The sequence below is a fragment of the Pongo pygmaeus genome, chromosome 10, assembly GCF_028885625.2.
Source record: "Pongo pygmaeus isolate AG05252 chromosome 10, NHGRI_mPonPyg2-v2.0_pri, whole genome shotgun sequence".
Lineage (NCBI taxonomy): Eukaryota > Metazoa > Chordata > Mammalia > Primates > Hominidae > Pongo > Pongo pygmaeus.
Window position 1 is genome coordinate 51,636,218 of NC_072383.2, and position 22,140 is coordinate 51,658,357.

At 53.3% G+C, this 22,140-nt stretch overlaps 1 protein-coding gene and 2 long non-coding RNA genes across 3 annotated transcripts; 1 reads left to right on the forward strand and 2 right to left on the reverse strand.

Moving 5' to 3' along the window:
• Positions 1-4,768: 4,768 nt before the first annotated feature.
• On the reverse strand, positions 4,769-8,843 carry LOC129009461 (uncharacterized). The gene is made up of 3 exons (XR_008492776.2): positions 8,733-8,843; positions 8,161-8,340; positions 4,769-7,411 (listed from the first exon to the last, which is right to left on the reverse strand). It is a non-coding gene; the product is annotated as an uncharacterized LOC129009461 (long non-coding RNA).
• Positions 8,292-13,525, forward strand: HOXC10 (homeobox C10). Its single transcript, XM_054442386.2, has 2 exons — positions 8,292-9,267; positions 12,412-13,525. The coding sequence occupies exons 1-2, from the start codon at positions 8,517-8,519 to the stop codon at positions 12,687-12,689; spliced, it is 1,029 nt and encodes a 342-aa protein (XP_054298361.1). The 5' UTR covers positions 8,292-8,516; the 3' UTR covers positions 12,690-13,525.
• A 4,922-nt stretch (positions 13,526-18,447) lies between these two features.
• Positions 18,448-21,118, reverse strand: LOC134740375 (uncharacterized). Its single transcript, XR_010127810.1, has 2 exons — positions 19,073-21,118; positions 18,448-18,758 (listed from the first exon to the last, which is right to left on the reverse strand). It is a non-coding gene; the product is annotated as an uncharacterized LOC134740375 (long non-coding RNA).
• Between the last annotated feature and the right edge of the window lie 1,022 nt (positions 21,119-22,140).

Genomic DNA, 22,140 nt, shown 5'->3' on the forward strand with positions numbered 1-22,140 from the left:
TTTAAGTACACGTTTGTTGTGGAGTTAATTGTAACCATCATCGAATTTAAATTTATAGGAATTTTTTTGGCTCCACCGCCCTTCTGCCAGATGTCTCCGTCTGTCGCAGTTAAATGTGTAGTGTGGAGGGTAGGGCTTTTTTTTTTTTTTTCTCTATGAGAAGTCTGTATTGGAATTTTTATACACTGTTTTTAAGGAGGGAGGGGACAGAAGGAGAAACCAGCCCCCTCCCTCTCCTCTCCACAGCTCCTGGGGGTGGGAAGGTGGGGCCTGGCTGCTTTCCCTCTGGCACAAATGGCCAGGCTCTTCCAGACACAACAAGACACCTATACTGGGGCCACCCTGATGTTTATACATTGGGTGTCCCACAGTAGAAAGCCCCAGAGGTTTGTTTTGTAGGGGTTGGCACTGGAGATGGAGATGACCTGTGGGGACTGTCACCATACCCATCTATATTTGCTGCATGTTTCTTCTGTATAAAGATAATCATGGCCCTTGCAGTGCTTTCAGTGAGGGCACTTCATTGGTCTCTGTTTCAAATTCGTTATTTGGGGGCAGAGGTTCAGGACAACTTATCTCATCTTTCCCTCCTCTTTCTGTCTTTGTATAATTCAAAGAAAATGTTTTTGTCAATACAATTCTGTTGGATGAAAGGAAAAAGCATCATGACTATCAAATCTAGGTTCTGTCATTTTTGATGGTAGGAATCCCTGCAGCTTAGATATCTAAATTTCTAATTTGTAAACGTGGGTCAGGTCGTGAGACAAGATTTGCAAACTAGGGTGTATATGCAGCCCACAATTCCCTCATGTGCCCACACACAAACGTTTTATTTAACTCGGTGTGCCTATGGGTGCACATAAGAAGGAATATTATTTGTGTGCTTTTGTCTGTTGCATGGAGTAAACCTGACCACATACACATCTAGAGCTTGTGTCTCTGTGGTGTGTAACCACTGGCAGTGTCTGTTGAGTGTGGGCAGGAATGCAACTGAGGGGCCTCTGTACATTTGTGTGTGTGTGACATTTCTCTAGGTAAGATGTTTATCCACTAGCCACATTAGGAAGTATTAGCCTGCTGGTGATGTTTCCTGTGAAATTAGGATACAGGAAACTCTATAAGATGAACCTATTTATAAAGCAAAATATTAGCCTCCAAATGCCTGATTTTGGAGAAAAATATTTAAAACCCGCAGGTACCACTTTCTCTGCAATGTGGAGCCCAGAAATGTCCTCAGCTCCAAAAGAGAGTTCTGGTGGATGAGAGGAGAAGGTCTTCATGAAAGAAAAACAAAGGCTTCTGTGACCCAAGCCAGGAACCTGCCAGTCCTTGGTGACCCTCTAAAAAGGAGGAAAAAGGGTTTTTTGGCCCCCAAACAAACCCACCTTCAGTCTCCCAAGGTGTCCAACCCCCCTTGCAGGTCAGCAGCACTCTGGGCTCAACCTCTTGGGGTAATCCCCTCTAGCCGCAGCACTGCCCGGGAACAAAAGATCCTCGTCTAGACGCTGCCATAAAGCACCCCCCCACGTCTCTAAACCCAGTTTCATTTCGACCTTAATGACCCAGTCTGGCCTGTATTAGAAACCACTTCCGCCCTAAATAGTAAACAAACCTGTAGTGGAGGGTCTTGGCTCTCCCAACACACCCCAGACTCCCACCTCCTCAGCCCGTTGCCCCACATTTTTCCTCTTTTCTCCAGCCTTTCTCAGCTCCCAGCACCCCTTCCTCCCCGCCCCGCCCCCCCCACAGTAAATAAACCTGAGGCCGAGTTCAAAGTTTCCCGGAGCTAAGGAGGAATGCTGGTTGTAAAAATCCAAGTTTATAGCGCACGTGGGAGTTTACAAGGGTATTAAGTGGTGTGGGCTGAGAGAGCACTCTGGTCCCCTCCCCCTCCCACCATGGGCTTTGGGGGTGCAGGAGGAATCAAGGGCACTCGAAATGAGAAATGGGTTTGGGAGTAGCCTTGAGTTTGGGGTTTCTTTGTCACTTAGACTCTTAGGTGGCTGAGGAATGGCGATGCAAGGGCCCCTTGTAAGAAGACTCAAAACCCCTGCCAAGCACCTCTGAGAGAAAGCTCCCTGGCTCTAGGTGTCCCAGATGGAAAGACTGGGGAGCCCTGTTCTGAGGGAGCGAAAGGTGCAAACCAGGTGTCTGAAAGGTGAACAGAGTTGGGAATACCTAGAGCCAGTTCTCAACCAGAAGGGGAGAAACTACCTTGGGCTAATTTCTCGAGTGGGCTGAGAGCAGAAAGGGCTCTTCTCTTAAGGGCAAAAAAGAACTTTGAACTTCAAGGGAGTCAAGGGCACCACCCCTTCGCTTTCCCCGCCTCTCTCAGGAATCTGTAGGGCAATTGTTTCTGGGCCAGTATTCCCTGAAGGGGGGAGCTACTGGGGTTTTCTGGTGCCCCAGGGTTGGATAATGCTGTTTGCTAACCCCTCCCTACTGAGAGCCCGCCAGAACCAGTGCACGCGACTGCATTCTTTATTATTCATATAAACCTTTGGAAAAGGCAACGCCCGGGAAGTTTTTATAACTTCGTTTGGCATAAAAATTTTACAAGATTCCCCATCCCTAAAAAAAAAAAAAAAAAAAAAAAAAAAGTAAGTTTTGGTCTTGCCGTAGGATGAAATCACAAGTCTTTGAAAGGCAGGGGAGAGAGGGGCTCTGAGGAGTGGCAGTGCAGGGAAGGGAGTGTATGGAGCTGCCTTTCTCTGTCTAAGGCAAAAAGGCTTGAAGGTCTGAGTCAATCCTTCCTGAGGCCCATCTTGGACTCAGCTTTGGAGCCTCTTTGGACAAAGTCCTGTCCACTCTGCTCTTGCACCTTTACAAACTGTAAAAGTGTGGACAATATCAGCATGACAAGACCTTCCCCCATCACACCCTCTTGTTCTCCTGTAGGCAATACTCTCTCTCTCTCCCTCTCTCTCTACACACACACACACACACACACACACACACACACATCTCTCTGCACAGTACCCCTCCAACCCACTGCACAAAGCAAAGACCCATAACCTTGACTCAGACTGCTGATTTGGGAGGGTCTCTGCACACACAGTCCTGCATCCCTGCCTGCCGCCTGTGAAGTTGACAATGGGTTTGAAGAAAGAATCCAAAACACCAGGAAACTCCTGCCCAGAGGTTGCAGTGGTTGCAGGACCAAAGGAGACGGAGGGCCAGCAGGGCTGCAGTCCAGGAGCAGAGAACAAAGGCGGCCATGTGGGAGATGGCCTTGCCCACGGATGACCCCTGGACCTGCCCCTCAACCTGGGACTGACAAAATCCCACTCGCTCATTTCCCCTGACTCCAGCCTTGGGAGCACCAACTGGGCTCAACTTTGGGCCATTTTAATGTTTCAGCTCCGGAGGTCAGGACAAAGATGGGACAGACTTCTCCAAAGGTAGGCCTGGTAGACAAGCCTCCTTTGGGGTGATGGAAGTGAAAATACATGACCCCTGAATCCTAACACTTCAAGAAGCCATCAGCATTAGTGTGGATGTGCCCCAGAATCCTATTTTTCCTCCCTCTAATGGCGACTGCTGGGGCCTGGCTGCTGATGACTGGCAGCCCTACACTTCGCCTTGTGAGGAGGAGCTGAGCTAAGGCTGTAGGCAGGAGAAGGTCAACTCCAAGCCTTAGCAGCTGGGCTAGGGAGGCATGCGACTGAGCCTGGTGCTGTCCCCCTCACTAAGCCCAGCATACCAGAGAAAAATAAGAAAGGCTAGGAAAGAGAGTCAGGGAGAAGGAAATAATTGGAGAGAGAAAAGAGCAAAGAATGAATTGTATAATAAAGAAAGAAGGAAACAAGGAAATGGGAGAAATAAGGAAGACAAGAAAGAGAAAGGATTGGAAAAAGAAGGAAAAAATCAATTACAGGGAGAAAGGAAGAAAAAGAAAAACAGAAAGAAGCAAATAAAGAGAAAAGAGAAGGATGAAACAAGAAGGAAAGAAAGAAGAGAAGAAGAAAAAAGAAAAATAAGAAAGGAAAGGAAGGCAAACAGAGATCTTTGAAAAGGAATTATCCGGTAAGAAAGATTCGATGTTTTTCTCCGGAGCAAGCCAGCTTAACCACAGCCCCGACTCTAGCTAGAAACCTGACTTACTGGGGGCAACTTAGAAGCAAACCACTAAAGTGGGGAGCAGGGCCTGCCCCTAAGACATCCTCCCACCCTCCTCCCAAAGCTTCTCTCCGAGGTGTCTTCGGTCTGGTTTCAATTCAGGGAACAAAATTAAATAACTGGCCAGCTTCGGCAGGGCCAGGAAGCAGTCAGACTGGCGCGGGTTATCAGAATTCAGGATTCGGAGATCTTAGCGCTTTGGGTAAAAGTGAATATCTGTGGCTGTGTACACACATTTAAGTGCAAGTTAGACACGTGTATAGATGCTGAACTCCATAGCATCTGTGTGCAAGTGTATACAATGTCAAGACGTGAGAGATTCTGCTGGCCGCGCTGCCCGGGGGGCTGTGAGGTCCAGAGTAGACCAGAGGCCCCGCTAACCGTCCTCAGCCTCCTACCTCCCTCTAATACCTGTTTGAAAATCTTTTTCTTTTCTGGGTCTCTGGGTATTCCGAATTTTGCCTGGAATTTCCCTGCTCCCAATTCAACTGGGGCAGAACCCGGCGCTAGTGAAGAAGAAAAGCGAATATTTTCTTCAAGTTTTGGGAAGGGAAGGATTTATCTCGGCCTCCAAAGCAAGAGGAAAAAACCTGCAATCTCTGGTGTGATTCTGTTTCCTCTTGGCTTAAAAAGATTTCAGTACACACACTTTATTTTTATCTTATTATTTAACCCAAAAGGGAAAGACATTCTTCCTTTTTCACTTCATCTTTTCAGAATTTCCCAGTTGACTTTCTTAACCTGTTGGGGAAACTCCAATTTTTTGCTGGAGAAACCAGGGTGCTTCTGGGGTGTGTTGAGGGCTACAGCCAGGAAAGTAACCAAGGTCCTTTTTTGTTCATTGAGCATATTTTCCTTCTTCTGCTTTCACGTGGGGACCCCTAGCGCCCCAGCCCTTGGGCTGCCCTGTGGAACCCGCTGGATCCTCCCAGAGTATTCACAGAGCTCCTGAACCCTCCTCCTCTGCATTGCTCACAGCCTCACAGGCAGAAGGAGGCCCAGCCCCGTCCTTGCTGCCTTTCCAGGATCTGAGTACCCGGGAAGGGAGAAAGGGGCCAGGGCATTGGCCCTGGGTGGGATTTGTCAGGTCGTATGCACAGCCTGAGCCCCACTGTGGCTTGCAGCCCCTGGATTTTCATGTTCCCAAGTTGAGGTAAGAAGGGGGAGCCCCAGACTTAGACATAGGCATAGGTGTCTCGGCACCCTCGGAAAGTTGGGGAAATGGATTAATAAGAGTCCATATGTGGGTGATTCTAGCAACACAGGCCTCCCCTGGATCCTAATCCAGTTGCCAAGGGCACAGGCTGAAGGGTCTTGGCCCTGTGGGGCAGGGCGGTGGGTGCCTGGCAGTGGCGGCAGGCGGGGTGGTTGTGGCGGCCCGCATGCCTTTGAACGCCAGGCCCGGACAATAGGACCGAAACAGCCTTTGCTCGTGGCCTCGGGAAAGACCGAGCCCAAGGGGGCAGGGCTGGGACCCAGGCCCGCACAAATGCTCCCTTCGCCAGGATAAAACACTCACTTTTTCCTTCCTTTTACCTCCACTGAAGCAGAATCTCCAAGTCTGTGAAAACCCAACAAGTTATTCAGGTCTGCGTCCGAGCGGGCTCTAGTTTAGCAGCTCCCGGTTTTCGTTTATCTTGCGTAATTAGAGGCAAACATTTGTCCCACCGGGGGTCCCACTTAATCTGATGAATTTGATTTCTTTTTTCATTAATGGGCCGTGTTTATCATACTTCTAATTATTTCAACTTTAAACACTATTCTTTCTTGTGAGGAGGTGGGAGTCGAGGCGGGAGGCTCCTCCCTGGAGTATTATTTTCGTTAATGATGGCGAGAATTCCGAAGCGACTCTGTCCTCTCCGTTGGCTAAGGTGAGAGATGGGCTTGGAAAGAGGTTGGGTGGTGGGGCCCCTGAGGCCGATAGGTCTGCTCCCTGTCTGCTGGTTCCCCAGGCTACGCCTTGGGGCTTGTCTGAAGTTTATCTCCTTCACACTTTGCTGCCGACTCCTTCACCCCCTCCCAGGCTGGGCTCAAACCCTTTGCGGCTCTTCCCTGGAAACCTTTCTCTGATCCCAGCCTGTCCTGGCTGGCCTGGGCAGAGGCTCGGGTAGCACTGTCCTGGCCCCCAGCTACTAACACCTAGAGAAAAAAAAAGAAAAGGCTGAGGTGGCCAAGGGCCACTTGGCCGTGGGGAAAAAGACCCACCAGACTCCAAAGTGGGGGGTAAGGGTAGGGAACTGGGACGCTAAATTCCTAGGAAAAGCACACCAGGCAGGAAAATAAAGGAGACGTAAAAGAGGGGGGAGGGAACCCCCAAAGCCATATAATTCTCAATTGCTTTGGTATTTAATTTCATCGTCCCATAAGTGAGGAAATATCAGTTCCCATACTAAATTTTTATCCCTGGCTGATAAATATGACGGGAAATTTTCGTTGGGTCCTCGTAAAAGGGAACGGTTTCGATCAAACTGGTGGGGAAAGACTAATGCAGATAATACAAACAGAGTGGCCATAAAGTCTTGCCCGTTTCCCGCGGGATGGGCGGTGGGACAAATGGCTCCCTGGATTGACTGCTGCCCGGACTGTCCCAAGTCTGGGGCCTAAACAGCCTAACCTTGCCCTGGATAACCCCCATGCTGAGGCCACGGTGACCCGGCAAATGAAAACACAAAACCATTTCAAATCTCCCCTGGCCGGTCCTGCAAGCAAATCATACACTCTACATTTCCTTCCAGTTTTCCGGAGGTTCAGGAATCCCTGCGTCTTCTCTCTCCACTCCTGGATGGGGAAATTCGGCGGATTTCTTTCTGCGGGCTTCTAGCCGCAGCGGGCTTGGGCCTCCTTAGAAGCGGTCTAGCCTCCTCACTCCTCCACGCCAGGGCGCTGGGCTCCAGTCCTTTCCCCGCCAAACTCCAGCCCTTCGGAAAGTCTGAACCCTAGGCTCTGTCCAAGGAAAAATGTGGGGCGACGGGAAAGACAAGTTGTTCTCCAGATTCCGTTTCCTGAGGAAGGGGTGGAGAGTTTAGTTCGCTTTGGAAGAAGGCGATGGAGAAACGGAAATAACTGTTTGAAACATACGGTTCCCCTTATTTCTTCCTTTTATTTAAAAACAACCACAAAAATAGACTGGTCTGTCTTCTTTCAAACATGCTCCCAGCCCGTGCGCTCTGTAAAGGACGCTTCTCTCGGTCGGGTTTTGTTGTGTCCTGTGTGCTGGTTTCCCGTGTGATACGTGACTCCTCCAAACTGACCGAGGCTCCGCAGGTTCCCTCTTTCTTTCCCGGAATATTCCCTGTTTTAGTGGGGGCAAGGTCAAGCGGAAAACGAGGACCGCCAGGGCCTGAAGTAAAACAGCAGAACCGGCTCCAAGGCCAAAGCCTTGTGGGCCCCTGAGATGGTGACCCAGGAGCCGTCCACCCTGCCAGGCCCAGGCCACAGCTCTCGGGTCGGGGATCGGGTGCTTCTGGTCTCTGGCTTCCTCTTTCCCCTACCCCGCGTCCATTCGGAACCTCCTTTTCCAAGCAGCCATGAAGTGACCGTGACCCCCTCCCTGGCCCACCCTAGAGGCTGGAGATTCCCGGTCAACCCCCACAGGAAACTTGCAACTCCACCAACCTCCAGCGCCGCGGCCCCCAAGCTTCCAGCCCCGAGGGCCAAGCCCGGGGAAAAGAGGAGGCGGGAGAGCAGAAACTTTAATCCTGTTTGGGATTCCTTAACTTTTTTTCCCCTTTCTCTGCTCATCAGATACCCCAAACCCCCCCAAAAAACCTCACCCCACTCCCATCCCCAAGGTAAGGAGCGGGAGTCGGGTCCCGGGAAATGAAAAGTGGAGATGAAGAGTGGGGAGAAGTACCTGATTCGTGTCTCGACCTTTTAATTTGAATTTGACTGTTTTGAGCCCCGGGTTGCCTCGCTCTCTCCCTCTCTCCCGCATTTTCCCCCTCTCCGCCCCCTTCTCCCCAGGAGTTACAGGCTGGTTACTGGATAAACAAACCCCCCTCTTCCTAGAACCCCCACCCCCACTCCCCTCCACCCGCCTACCTCCCCTGCCGCCCGGGGGGCGCTTCCTTTGTTCGCGGGGAAGGGCTCCGGTGCCCCTACCCCGAGGCAGCTGCTAGATGGCGCTGTTACTCCACTCTGCGCGCTCCGCCTGCCGACAACTTGACCCCGCTGACGTCACGGCAGTCTGAATCATCAAGGCCATTTTCAAATCCCATTGGTCTAGCCGTCACATGGTGAGAACCGAATGCGCGGATAATTATGGAGCTGATATTTCCCCCCCTCCCCTTCTTTTTCCTCCCTCCCCTCCAACCGCGCCCCCCCTCCCGGATGGGGAAAAAAAAAGATGTCAGCTCCTCTGCTGTAGTATTGCTCCTTAAAAACCCCTCTCTCTGAAAATGACATGCCCTCGCAATGTAACTCCGAACTCGTACTCGGAGCCCTTGGCTGCGCCCGGCGGAGAAGAGCGCTATAGCCGGAGCGCAGGCATGTATATGCAGTCTGGGAGTGACTTCAACTGCGGGGTGATGAGGGGCTGCGGGCTCGCGCCCTCGCTCTCCAAAAGGGACGAGGGCGGCAGCCCCAGCCTCGCCCTCAACACCTATCCGTCCTACCTCTCGCAGCTGGACTCCTGGGGCGACCCCAAAGCCGCCTATCGCCTGGAACAACCTGTTGGCAGGCCGCTGTCCTCCTGCTCCTACCCACCTAGTGTCAAGGAGGAGAATGTCTGCTGCATGTACAGCGCAGAGAAGCGGGCGAAAAGTGGCCCCGAGGCAGCTCTCTACTCCCACCCCTTGCCAGAGTCCTGCCTTGGGGAGCACGAGGTACCCGTGCCCAGCTACTACCGCGCCAGCCCGAACTACTCCGCTCTGGACAAGACGCCTCACTGTTCTGGGGCCAACGACTTCGAAGCCCCTTTCGAGCAGCGGGCCAGTCTCAACCCGCGCACGGAACATCTGGAATCGCCTCAGCTGGGGGGCAAAGTGAGTTTCCCTGAGACCCCCAAGTCCGACAGCCAGACCCCCAGCCCCAATGAGATCAAGACGGAGCAGAGCCTGGCGGGCGCTAAAGGGAGCCCCTCGGAGAGCGAAAAGGAGAGGGCCAAAACTGCCGACTCCAGCCCAGACACCTCGGATAACGAAGCGAAAGGTAAGGCCGCCTGGGCCGCGGGCGCCGCTGGGACGTTCCGGCACTTGGTATTCGCGGCCGGGGAGGGGGGCAGGGGAGAGGGTTGGGCCCAGGAGGCCCCAGACCATTTCGGGAATGCGACCCTGGCTTTCGACTAGTGTCCGCTGAGCTCCAGGCTGGTGGCTCGTCACTTAGCTGGGGAAGGTAAGCGGCGACGTGGAGGTGTCGGCCCGGCCCCGGCCATGGGTGCTAAAGCGGGGGCGGTGCGCACCGCGGGCAGCCTGCAGGCGCAGTGTGCTGCACCGGACTGGTGGCTGCTCCCAGGCGCGTGCTGGCTGTGGTTTGCTTTCTCAATGCTGGTGTCCTGGGGAGCTGACGTCCCCCAGCTCACGTCAGGGGCTTGCAAAAAGCCTAAAATGGCGATCTTGGGCCAGGGACTAGGGAAGGCTGGGGAGATGGGGGGTTCTCTTTACTGCGTTTTCCCAGTTGAAAATTGTTTCCTGCGAAACGCGATTTGTTGTTTGTGGGTCTGATTTGTGCGTGCGGCTTGGGCTCCTGCGGCTTTTGGCTCGGCCGGGGGCCTTGGGCAGCGAGGCTGGAGCCGGAAGAGGTGGAGGTGTAGGGCTGCCCGCCACGTCCCTCCCTCCTCCAGATGCCTGGCTTGGATGGCGTTGGAACGGGGCATTTGGAATGTTGTAAGTTTTCTGTTTCCTCTTTTAATTTTTTCTTTTCCATTTTTTTCTAGTTAAATTATCTTTTTTCATTGGTTTCCAAAAGCAGCTTACAAATGAGTGGTTGGGAAATTTCTGTGTGCGTGGCAAGAGGTTTTCTCCTGAAAGGGAATGTGGCTTTGGTTGGATTTCACTGTAATTTTGGTTGAGAGAAAACCCAGCCAGAGTTCAAGCTCAGGGTTCAAGATTCATTTCTGCTGTGGGAGCTGGGGGCCTTCGGGATCTTTCTCTGATACTTGGGGAAAGAATGTGGAGGAAACGGGAGCAGGGGACGAAAGCTGAGGGGAACGACTTTTCCTGAAAAGTTGTAGCAAAGAGCCTCAGAAAAAGGCCCAACCAACGGGGAAGAATAAACCTGCTCCCTACAACACGGGCTACTGGTGACAGTATATAAGGGGCTCATTGGGTGTAGAGGAAGATGAAATACTGAGAGCGGAGCAGGCTGGGGGCGGCCTGGTGCTTTGTATATGGACGCGACGCACACGCATGCCTACGAGCGACCTGTGCCACACACACACATCCATATTGCATGATCCTTGCACACTCACGCATGCCCGCTCACACACGCACAGGCACTCTTTTGGCGGGCAAGGGCAGAGCCTCATCCTCTTGGGTCGGCAAAGGTGGCCTTGGTAAATCATCCCCATAGAGACACTGACTGGAAGATGAGCACTGGTGTGTTCATGAGGATAAGGGGGAGAGTGAGGCGCCTACAGCCTCAAAGCCTTTCCTGTGGCACGTGTGCAGTGTGAAGGTTTAATCTTATACCCTCTCTACAGACCCTGAGCTTGGTTAGGGAGCAGATTTGGGTCAGGAAAACCTGCATTCTAGCCCCACCAAAAGCAAAGTCAAGGTTAACAAGTTCACCTCTTAACTCGACCTGCACCCATTCCCACAGGCTCTCCCTTTTCTCTAGCTGTCCCCACAGCAACCTAATCCCTCCCACCCCAAGGAATCCCTCTTACCCTGTATCCTGTCTGTGCCCTTCTTTCCCCTCCTCCTGTTTTGATGTCTCCACCAGGCCAGAGGCAAGAGAGCTTTTGATTAAACTTCCCCATTTATAATTTGTCTTGTCCCCCCACCCGACCAAACCTAACAACCCCAGTAAGAAAATAAACAGGACGTAGTTAGATGTGGAAAGCCTGTAAACAATCTGGCAAGAAGCTGCAGGTGCAGAGACAGGAGAGAAAATTCGGGACATTCAGATTTTTTAGATGCAGCCTCAAGTTTGCCTTTTTTGTGTGTTTTCTGGTTCCTCTTAGGCCCCCGCCCCACCCCGCCCCCATCAAGATAAGATCCAGGAACCTGGCAGCCTCATTTGGAATAGGGAGGAGAGAGAGCTCAGAGTCATCAGCAGAGTCCTTTTCTGGGTGTCCTCTCAGGTCTTTGGACTCTGTTTTTTGCCCTTAAAAAGATGGCCAAGTTCCCTTCTGCTACTTGAGAAGCAAGGCTGGTCCATTTCAGCAAGAATGTGTGTCAGGGATAGAGGCTGTCAATAAGATCATGAGAAATACACAGTATTCTATAGTATCTCCTTACAAAAAAAGACTCACGTACATATCTATGTGTGTGTACTTATGTGTATAGGTATGTGTATCTCTGCAGGTATACATGTGTACTTGCAGGCGTACACATCTATGTATGCACAGACTGGGCAGAGGGTTTCTGGGAGGCTGCATTTCCTCAGGATATGTCTCTCCCTTGACCTTAGGTCCTTTGGCCAGGAAAGTTGTTTGAGGACCCCTTAGGATGCCCCAGCTCTGTTGCCCCTGACCTCTGCTGCTCTTACAAGCTCCCCTCAGCTGCACATACCTGGGAGAAATGATTAAGAGAGGAAGAGATGGCAATGGGAGACCTAAGGGAGCAGAGTCACTCTGCGGCAGCTCAGGTTGGGGTAAGAGCTGGGGACCCAGTACAGGGACCACTGCAATGGCCTCTGGCCACAGATCCTGGAACAAAGTCCCTCCATTGAGTTGAAACAGGTCAAAGCTCTCTGGGAATTTCTCTGGTCTGTGGGTAGACTCTGCTCTGGTCTGGGGCCTGGAAAATGCTTTTCCGTCTGGTTGGATTTTTCCAGAGCTGGAATGGAACAGAGAGAAGGGGGGACCTGGCAAGGTTTAGGGAATCTGCCAGGGTCAGCCAGCTGGGGGAAAGCCAGGGTACTCAGGATCTTTTAGATTAAGGTGGACTTGGGTAATTTAAATTTAATAAACGCTTGCAGGCAAGAACTTCCTCCCTTTATCTCCCTAAGTCTAAACCCCACAGAAATTGTAAGAACCCTGAGCCTAAGAGGAGCCCACCGGTCAGGCCCCTGGGGCAAGAGCAGCTCCCCTGTGCTCCCTCAGCCACCCCACAGCAGGCTGGCAAAGGCTGCAGCGCTGAGAGGGTTTTCGACTTCGAGGGATACTTATGTAAATAATGTTATTTTTAACAGAGGAGATAAAGGCAGAAAACACCACAGGAAATTGGCTGACAGCAAAGAGCGGAAGGAAGAAGAGGTGCCCCTATACTAAACACCAGACGCTGGAATTGGAGAAAGAATTTCTGTTCAATATGTATTTGACGCGAGAGCGCCGCCTGGAGATTAGCAAGACCATTAACCTTACAGACAGACAAGTCAAAATCTGGTTTCAAAATCGCAGAATGAAACTCAAGAAAATGAACCGAGAGAATCGGATCCGGGAACTGACCTCCAATTTTAATTTCACCTGAGCGCGCGGCCTCTTCTCCTCCCTTCCCCCTCCTTCCTTTCCCCGCCCCTCCTCCCTTTGTGCCTGGTGATATATTTTTTTTTCCTCCCTGAGTATAAATGCAACGCGCCTGCAAAAAAGGCAAAGACCTCAGACTCTCCTTCCAAGGGACCTATGGTTCGTGCTGCGAAGATGCTTCCACTTAAAGCATGAGAAATGGGGTGCCGGGGTGTGGGGTGTGGTGTGTGCCCTCATAGATGGGGGTGGGAGTGTGGCTGGTGTGTGTGTCAAACCCTCACTCACCCACGCACTCACGCACAGCATTCTGTTCTCCATGCAAAGTTAAGATCGAATCCACCCGCTTGTAGGGGAAAAAAAGGAAAAAAAATTAACCAGAGAGGGTCTGTAATCTCGCAGAGCAGAGGCAGAATCGTTCCTTCCTTGCTGCATTTCCTCCTTAGACTAATAGACGTTTTGGAAAGTTTGGCTAGTGTTCGTGTGTTTGTCGTAGCACCCAGAGCCTCCACCAAACCCTCTCCGTGTCTTTACCTCCCAGTCGCTCTAAGAATCTGCTTGAAGTCTCGTATTTGTACTGCTTTCTGCTTTTCTCCCACCCCTCCCAGCACCCCCACATCCCCCATCTACTAACATCTCAGAAATTTCATCCAGAGGAACAAAAAAATTAAAAATAGAACATAGCAAAGCAAAGACAGAATGTCCCCCCCCCCCCCAATATTGCTCTGTCCCTGTCTGGGAGTTGTGTTATTTAAAGATATTCTGTATGTTGTATCTTTTGCATGTAGCTTCCTTAATGGAGAAAAAAAATCCTAATAAATTTCCAGAATCATAATCCTCAAATGGATGGTTTTTTGTTTTTAGTGATTTTTAGCGACACCACCCCCCCCGAAGAGGCTGAGTGTGTGGATGTGTGTGTTTTGTGTTTGACTCATCTCCTAGAGCCTTTCTAGAACGTCTCTTGGCGGGTTTAATGTAAGTGAGAGACCATAACGTTGATTTAAATATTATCCAGGTGACCACAATAAGTCAAGGTCATAAAACAGTAATGTCAGGACGGTCTTGGTGCGCGCGAGAGGTGGATTTTATGATCTGCAAATATAATGTGGTGCTGCAGTAAAAGATGCATTTAAAGGTGACTGGAGGAGGGAAAGAGGCAGAGAGCAAACTGCAATCTTGAGGAGCAGACGGATCTGATTGCCTGGGGTGCTGGGCTGGGCGCACCCCACTGCTGCTGGGGGTCACCCCAAGAGCCCCCCACCCATCCAAGGAAAGGAATAAACTTAACCGCTGGAGGGGCATGAGGAGCTCAGCCCCCCTAACCTCGACAGCAGCTAACAGAAACGCCAGGGGCAGCAGGAGAAGGAGGCAGCGACAAGGTAAGAGAAGTGGTTTCTTGTTCTTCTCTTGGCGGCGGAGTGGGGATGAGCGGTGTCCCCAGGTGCCCGGCGTGCAGTGGACAGAGCCTGGAGGAAGGTGTTTAGGGCATCCGTGCTTGCCGAGAACCCAGGCTTTCCTTGTGGCCGCTGGCAGCGGAGGGCAGCGACTGGGAGCTCCCTCTCCTCCCCTCCCCGGCCCATTGCCATGGGGGTTCCACGGTTAAAGGGATAAATTGATGGTTTTTGGCTTCTTTATCTTTTTGAGCACTTTGGGTCTCCTCGAGGCCGACACTCTGGTCTAGGTGTTGCTCAGTCTGGTCGTCTGTTGGTGGGGGAGGGGGAGTACAGAGGGTTGAAGCTTGAAGCTTAGGTTTTCCTGCTTTTCGCTGGTTTGGATGTGAGCCTCGTCCAGCCTCTTGTTCCCTGTGCTCCCTGGCTGTAAGGTTTTGCCAGGCAAGTGGCCTGATTGGAAGGGGCTCCAGAGCACAGGGCTATGATTCAGCCACCCACATTCGCTGAGAAGCCTAAACCGAGCTGAGAGGGAGAGGATCAGAGAGAGTCTAGGAGGAGAGTGCAGGAGAGCCAGATGGACAAGACAGAGGACCCAGCTCCAGAGTGGAAGGAAGATCCAGCTTCCCCCAGGGCCAGGGCCAGATGCAGGGGAATAGCTCCACTGCGGTGCTGGGGGTGGGGCGGGTATTTGGTCGCCAGCGGTCCCATTTCACCAGATTCTTCCTGAGCGATTTGCTTAGACCAGAAACTAATGAAGGCAGTCAGACTCCCTACCCACCCAGCAACCCAAAGTCTACTCTCTAGTCCTTAGGGAGGTTGTGGGGGCGGAAAGGGGGACGGGGCTGAATTTCTTCCTTCCCCAACCCCCTTCCCTTCTCCTCCGGATAGATGCAAAGCTGAATCTCCCGCCCTGCTCGCTCAGCTGATCTGTGGCTTAGGTAGTTTCATGTTGTTGGGATTGAGTTTTGAACTCGGCAACAAGAAACTGCCTGAGTTACATCAGTCGGTTTTCGTCGAGGGCCCCAACCCACCTCTCCCACTCCTACCCTCCCCAGTGGGACTGCCCCACTGCCCCCTCCCAGATAGGGCAAAGTGGGTGCAGACCAAGGAGGGCAAGCTGTGAGTGGGGTTGCAGAACAAGTCTGGAGAACCCTGCTTTATGCCATCCTCTCAACCTGTCCCAATCCCTGTGATTAAGAGAGAGGAGTTTTTCCTGCAGCTATTGTCTCCTGGGCCCAGCTGATGGAGACAGACAAAGAGGTTCCAGCCAATTCCAAGGAAATTCAGGAGTTTGAGTAAGAGGTGGCCTGGCAGGCCAGCTCAGTTTGGCAGCAGGGTGGGGCAGAATCATTAGCAGAAAGAGGAGCACAGAAAGAGAAGAGGGTCTCTGGAACAGTTAGCCTCTCCCACCTACCACCTCCAGTCGACTGGGGCTCAAGATTCCCCTTAGAAAAGTGGGGTACCTGGAGGTTTCAAGAGTTGGGGAACTCTGAGCGCCAGCCCAGCCCTTTCCCCTTCCCCTTCTATAGCTCCATCTTCAGGGGAAGGACATGTTTGGGGTGTTGGTAGGTTAGAGGAAAGCCATCAAAGTCCAAGTAGAACCCCTCACACACATACACGCAACTGGGAAACATCAGGGCAAAAACCTGACTCTGGTCTCTGTTTAGTCGTCTGTGGCCTGTAGGCCTCGGTCTCTGTGGCTGTGATTGTCAGGCAGCTGCCTGTCTTTGCACTATGTGGAAACATCTGGGTGAACAGAGGCTGCCCGTGCCCACCATTGCTATGTTGGTGGAAAGGTTGTTGGCTGATGCCAGGGGGAGGAGTGGAGGAGAATGGGGTAGAGGTAAATCTGAGCAGTGTGAAACTTTGCAAAGCTTCCTCTAGTCCTTTCCCCCTCTGGTTCTTCAATTCTGGCCCTGGTTGCTACAGAGAAAGTTCTCAGAAGAGGTTTCTTTGCCTGCCTGCGGGTGGAGTTGGGGGGGGGGAATAAATGGGGGAGGGGTTATGGAGACTGAGAAGCTACACTCCTGTTCTCAGAGATACTGGGGAAGAGAAGCCAAAAGGAGGTCAGGTTCTTGGTTCTCTTACTTTGAAATTATTATGATTATTAAAACATTATAAACGTCTACACAGGGAAACAAAATTATGTCCCTGTAACAAAATATATACAGAGTTCCATATTCTCACAGTCATCTGCTGAGGGGGATATATGTGACCTTGTATGAGTGTAGGGCTCTGTTTCTGTCTCCCTTAGGCTGTCTTAAATACCCTGTATGTATTTATACGCATACACATTTATTTTTCCCCTCTCTCTTATGCGAACATATTTGTTTTGACTCCCAAGGAAGCTGGAGGAGAAAATGGGAATAGAATTTCTTGTCTCCCTAGCTGAATTGTTGGTCTGTCTGTCCCCCATCCCTTTGTGGGAGAAAAAATTTCTTCTCTTGGAGAGAAGTATTCAAACCTCTCTATGGCTCCCAGGGAAATGGGGAAGTTTCCAGAGAGTCAGGCCAGCTGGTGGGAAGCAGGCAAGGGATTCCCCTAGTTTGGGAGCTCCTAGCAACCTTTGAGTCTTCAGGCTGCCCCAGGCACACAGTCAGTTGGGGCAAAGCGTGTCCCAGGCAGGGACTGGGTGCTCAGGAGCATTTGGCTTGGAGATAGAGTCCCTGATGGGCCGAAATTCACTAATGAACGACTTCTGTGATTTGGGTCTCTGTGCCCCCATTTCCGTTTCAGAGCTGTTGGGCTTATGTGTGGGAGGTCATAGAGCCAGGGGTTGAGGTGTCTCCTCCCCAAATGCAGAGAAATGGAGCGAGGTCTCATAGGGCCAAGGTGAGGGCTAGTCTGGTGGTCAGAGTCCACCCCCGGCACAAGGCCGTGGATCATGGCTAAGGCGATGGTAATTATTTATTCGCTTCGCTGGAAGGGAGTCTTCAGAAGGAACAGCGTGAAGATAAGAGAAAAAATTATCTCTCTCGTCTGTGGATATTAAGACGGATTTTTATTTCTTAAAAGACCCTCCCCGCCGAGAGCGCATAAGCGTAAACTTAATATATGCTCCGCAGCCCAACTCCAGAAATTGCAATAAAAGTTAAAACCTCCCCTACTGGTTTTTTTAAATTATGATATGGGAAAGAGGAGCAGGATTTATAGAGCTGAACTCTCAGTGTGTGAGTGTTTGAGACTTGCGGGAGGAGGAAAAGGCAAGAGCTCGCCAAGGCGAGCCTTGGTCTCTGAGATCTCTCGTCGGCTGCTGGGGCTCCGGCTCAGCCTGGCAGATCCGCTGTGGCCTCTCTGGGACCTCGCCCCGGCCCACGGCCTGACTTCAGCTCGGAGATGCAGCCCTTCCCGAGAACAGGTGAAGAAGGCGGCGGCAGCGGGGACTGGGGGCTTCGGGTGGGAACACCAGGGCTCAGGGCTTTGTGTGGGTCTTGCAGGGGGCGAGGTTCGAAGTCCTGGGCCGGGCCGCAGCCCGAGTGTGGCCCGGAGGGCTGCGTGGCCAGGAGGGGTGTCCGGGCAGGGCGCGAGAGCACCGGCAAGGTGGATTGTGTATGGACTTTGGCCGCAGACAGAGCAGAGCGGGCTCCCGGGCTGTGGCCGGCGGCGAGGAGGGCAACCGGATGTTGAGTCTGTAGAAAGGACCTTGAGGTCTGCTGGGTGTTTGGGCTGCCCTGGGGGTGGCGGCCCAGAGTGTGGAGCACGCGGCGCGCGGGGCGCGGCGGTCAGAGTGGGCGAGGCAGCAGGCCCTGCACACCTCTGCAGCTGCCGGGCCGTGTCTGGGACGTCTGAACTGAGGCCGACCAATGGTCACAGCATGAAAAATAAATGCAATGGAAGGTCTTTCTTTCTTTTCTTTTTCACGTAAGAGGTCCTTTCTTTTTTCTCTCTTTCGGAGATACCTGGATTTGGTCCAGAGCAGGTTGCCTGCGGGAGGGCGCCGCGAGCGGCAGCGCGCGAGGGAGGGAGAGAGAGGGAGGGCGAGAAGGAGGGAGGGAGGGAAGGAGGGCGGGCGGCGGCCGTGGTGCCCGGGGCTTCCCTCCCCAGGCGGGAGGCGGCTGCCCTGTATCTATGGCCGTGGGGAGTGGAGGAGCAGGTAACGAAGGCGCTTCCGAAGCGGGATTGGACCAAACCAGAGGGACCGAGTCTTCTGGGTCTCTCTGCCTGAGGCCCTGGAGGGAGAGAAGGTAGGGAGATCGGCGCCCGCCGGGCCTGGCAAAGAGGCCTCGGGAAATGTTGAACCTGTATGTGATCTCAGGCTCACACTCATGTTGTGGGTCTGTCTGCCTCAGGAGATGCGGTTTGCCTTTCTGTCTGAGACGCCCCAAACCCTGAGCTCTCCTTCCCAAGGCTGGAAAAAAATCGAGAAAAACGGCGGAATTTGCACTTTCATTCATTGGGTTATCTGCAACTCAGCGGGGCTGGTTAAGGCATCCCCAAGTTGGAAGGGCGCTTTGCTTATGTTTTCTGGATGCAGAGTCCTCTGACTCCCTTTGCCACGGGTTGAGTTTCCGGCTCCAGGTTCGCGTGTCGCCCTGAGGTTTGAGGCCAGACAGCTCGCAGTCGGGCAGGGAGGGCGGGGGAGAGACGAGCGGCTCTGGCCCCTTAATTGTACTTCGGACTCGTATTGTCTCTCCTTTCGCCACCTCCGCTTCCTCAGTCTGGGCTCCAAAGTCACTGCAAATTTCCTTGCGACACATACATTACACAAAAGATCAGGTAACAAGGCGCTCAGGGCCATTGGGGCTCCGGGCAGGGCAGGGAGCGGCTCTAGCTTTGGGGCGGCTCCCCCTCCAGCCACTCCCAGGCTGGAAAACCAGACCGTGTTGGGGGAGCCGGAAATAGCCCCGCTTGCTGCGGAGCGGCAGGGCGGGGGCGCCGGCGAGAATGCAGGCCCGGCAGGCCGTGGCGTTGAGAGAGCCACGTTCACAGGCCCTGGGGATTTCACTCCTGCTGGGCTTGGGGACCTGACTCCTGGTGTGTAGGGATCCCAGATACCCACCTTGGGTGGGGGCAGGACGCGGGTCTCCTCGCGGCAGGCCAAGAGAACTCAGTTTCTGCTTCCAGCGCAGGCCTTAGCTAGGAGGAGTTGTGTGTGGGTGTGTTTTTCCCAACAAAGAGGGATCAGGAGAGAGAAGGGGGGAAAGTAGAGGGGAACCAGGGAGGGGGCGGGGAGGGGGAGAGGGCAGTGGAGAGGTGAAATGAGCCCATTTCAGGGGGAGAAGGAAAATGAAAGCAAATGGAGTACGGCCTTCTCCGCGCAGGGCGGGTGCTGACGAGCCGGGAGCGGACTCCCTGCCTGCGGCAGCCGGGATGGCCCGCTGGGGGCACCGGAGAAAGCCTGTTTTAAATTTAATCCGAACTTGACGGTGTGGATTGAACTGGAGGGAATTTAAATCACTAAAAGGAAGGCGCGGGGCATGGGGAGGGGAAGACTCTAACCTGTCTTTCTGTCTGTCCTTCCCACGGTGCTAGTTTGGTTGTGGCCGCAGCTGCCCAGGTTTCAGGTGATGGAGTAAGGGTGCCCCTCCCCCTCAAGGGTCTCTCCTGTGCCCAGTGAAGTCTTTTGGAGGTGGGAGGGAACTCTAAGAACCAGAGTGAATGCACAGCTGCGAGCTAAAGCTGGGGTTTCCCCCTCCCCAACAAGAACTCCCAGTGGCCTCCAGTCCCTGGGTTTGCCCCAGCGGTGCTGAGGAAAATTGAAGGGAGTATGTGGGTGAGGGGAAGTCTGGAGTATGGCAGAAGATTCAGAAGGAGTAACCGAACCCCAGGAAGACAGACCTTCCTTCTTGGTGCCCCTATATCCTTTGTGCCCCGCCCCCAGCACGTACAAACCTGGATTTGAGGGAAATCTGCAGGTCCGCTTCAAAGCCCTGGTCTGCCACCCACCCCCCTCCAAATGTGGAGAATGGGGGCTACAGGCCACATGCAGTTGTGGACCTGCGGAACCTCCGCCCAGTGGACTCCGGGACTCCCAGCCTCTTCTAGCCCCCCTCCCCAAGGCAGCATCTCTCCGAAGGGCGCAGGGAAAATGAGGCATTGGCTGGGAAGGGGCTGTGGGCGAGGCCTGCTTCCTGATCCACAGCCGTGCCTGCCTCTGAGTGGGAAGAGTTCGGAGTTCATACTCCCGGAAAATAAAATAAAATAAAATAAAATAAAAAAGGAAAGCGACAATCTCCTTGGTTTCACAGGGGATTTCATGGCAGCAGGGATCCCGCCGGTGAGCCTCACTGCCCGCTGCTGCCGCCTGCGCAGAGTGGGCAGGCAGGGTGCGCAGGCAGCTCAAGAGTTGAAAAGAAGGCGGTGTTCAAAGGGGCTAGGAGAGAAAGGGGCGTCTCTTTACGGCCCCAATGTCTATTTGAGGAACTCTCCCAAATAGCAGAGGCCCATAGGGGAGGCTCCTTAGGGACTCTTTCCTCCAGGAAAGCTGAGGCTGGGCAGCTGGCCTTGCCGCCTGGAGAAGACGCAAAGGAAGAGCAGGCGTGAAACCTCTTTCCTCTTCTGTTTCTTCGCTCCTTGACTAGAGAAGGGCTCAGCCCCCAGCTGCCTGAGCGGCTGTCTGGACCAATATGGGGTTCTATATCCCTGAGGCCTAGAGTACCCACCCGAGCAAGTCTCCTGGGAGGGGCAGGAGAGGCGGCCTCTTCCGCCTTTGTGTCCAGACAGAAGTGGCCGCCGCGCCCGGAGCCGGTCCGGCGGCAAAGGCCCGGCAAGCCAGCGGGCTGCACAATGCCACGGCTGCTCCGCCAGCTAGCCCCTGCCCCGTCCTGCCTGCCTACGGCCGCCCTTCCTTCGCCGCCCTCTCTGCACGCCTGCCTTTCCCGGCTCTCCTATCTCTTTTCATCTTGCCTTCCTTCTTTTCTTTAATTCTCCCCCTTTTTTCCCCTTTATTCTAATGCTCTGCTTCCTTCTTTCCTCTCTTGGGCCTGACTCCATGTTTCAGTTGGTCTGTCCCAGGCTGTCTCGGGTTCAGTCTCTCTCAGGCTCTGTCCCCTGATGTCCTCTTGGTCTCAGTCTGGCCCCGGGCCCCGCTGAGGGCTAAACGTCTCTGCTCATCGCTGCCAGCAGCCGCCCAAGAGCCGGGCCGGGTCCTCAGCCGCCCTGGACTGGGGGAGGTGCTGGCTGCACTGGGGATTTGGAGAAAGCCTCGGCAGGGGGACTGTAACCTCCTGTCTTTTCCTTGAACTAGTGAGGGAGATTTTTTGATTGACAGCTAACCCAACTCCATCAAGGCCAAAGAGATATTCTGTTTCTTGTTGTAAGTTGGGTTTCCCAGCTCAGTCCAGCTCAAGGAGGGGAAGACAGTGGCGCCAAGGAGCTGAACCCCCAAGTCGCCTCTCCCCAACCAAACACATCCCTCATCCTCCCCCATGCGTTGAAATCCCAGCCCCATTAAGCCGCCCCCTTAGACAGAAAAGGAAAAGGAAAGAGCCAGAGAGGGGGAGGAGCAGAGACTTGGGAGGGGGCCTATGGAGCTGGGGTCGGTGCTGCCAGCTGCAGCTGTCTCCCCCCAACTTTCCTCCCCCGGAACACACATACTATACACACTCTCCCCAGCCCCTCTCCACCCCGGAGGAGAAAGATCCATAGAGACGCAGGAGAAAACTAGCCCCCACCCCCACCCCTGGCGTTTGGTCCCCTCCTGGGGACAGGAGAGGGAAAGAAGGGCAGGCGTGGCCGGGTCTGGGAAGACCCCTATCCTGCTGCCTCCAGAGCCTGCATCTCAACCTCAGCTCCTGTCTATTTTCCCTGGCCACAGCCTGGGACTCTTCCTTTCTGACCCTGAAATTGCACCCCTCCTTCAAATTCACTCTACCCTGCCTAAGTGCACCATATCTCTGGGGGCTTCACCTGTCCCTTTCTCCCCACCCCCCAGCCAACATCCATGCCCCCCTCTTCTTCACCCACACTGATAATTTCCTACTTGACTGAAGCCTCCCTTTACTACACCACCATGGGACAGTCTGATGCAAAGCAGAGGGCTGGGCACAAACCCTCAACTGAAGGAGGAGGGTAGCAACCAACTTATTGGGAGGAGGAATCCAAGTTGTCTGATATTCCTCTGCAATC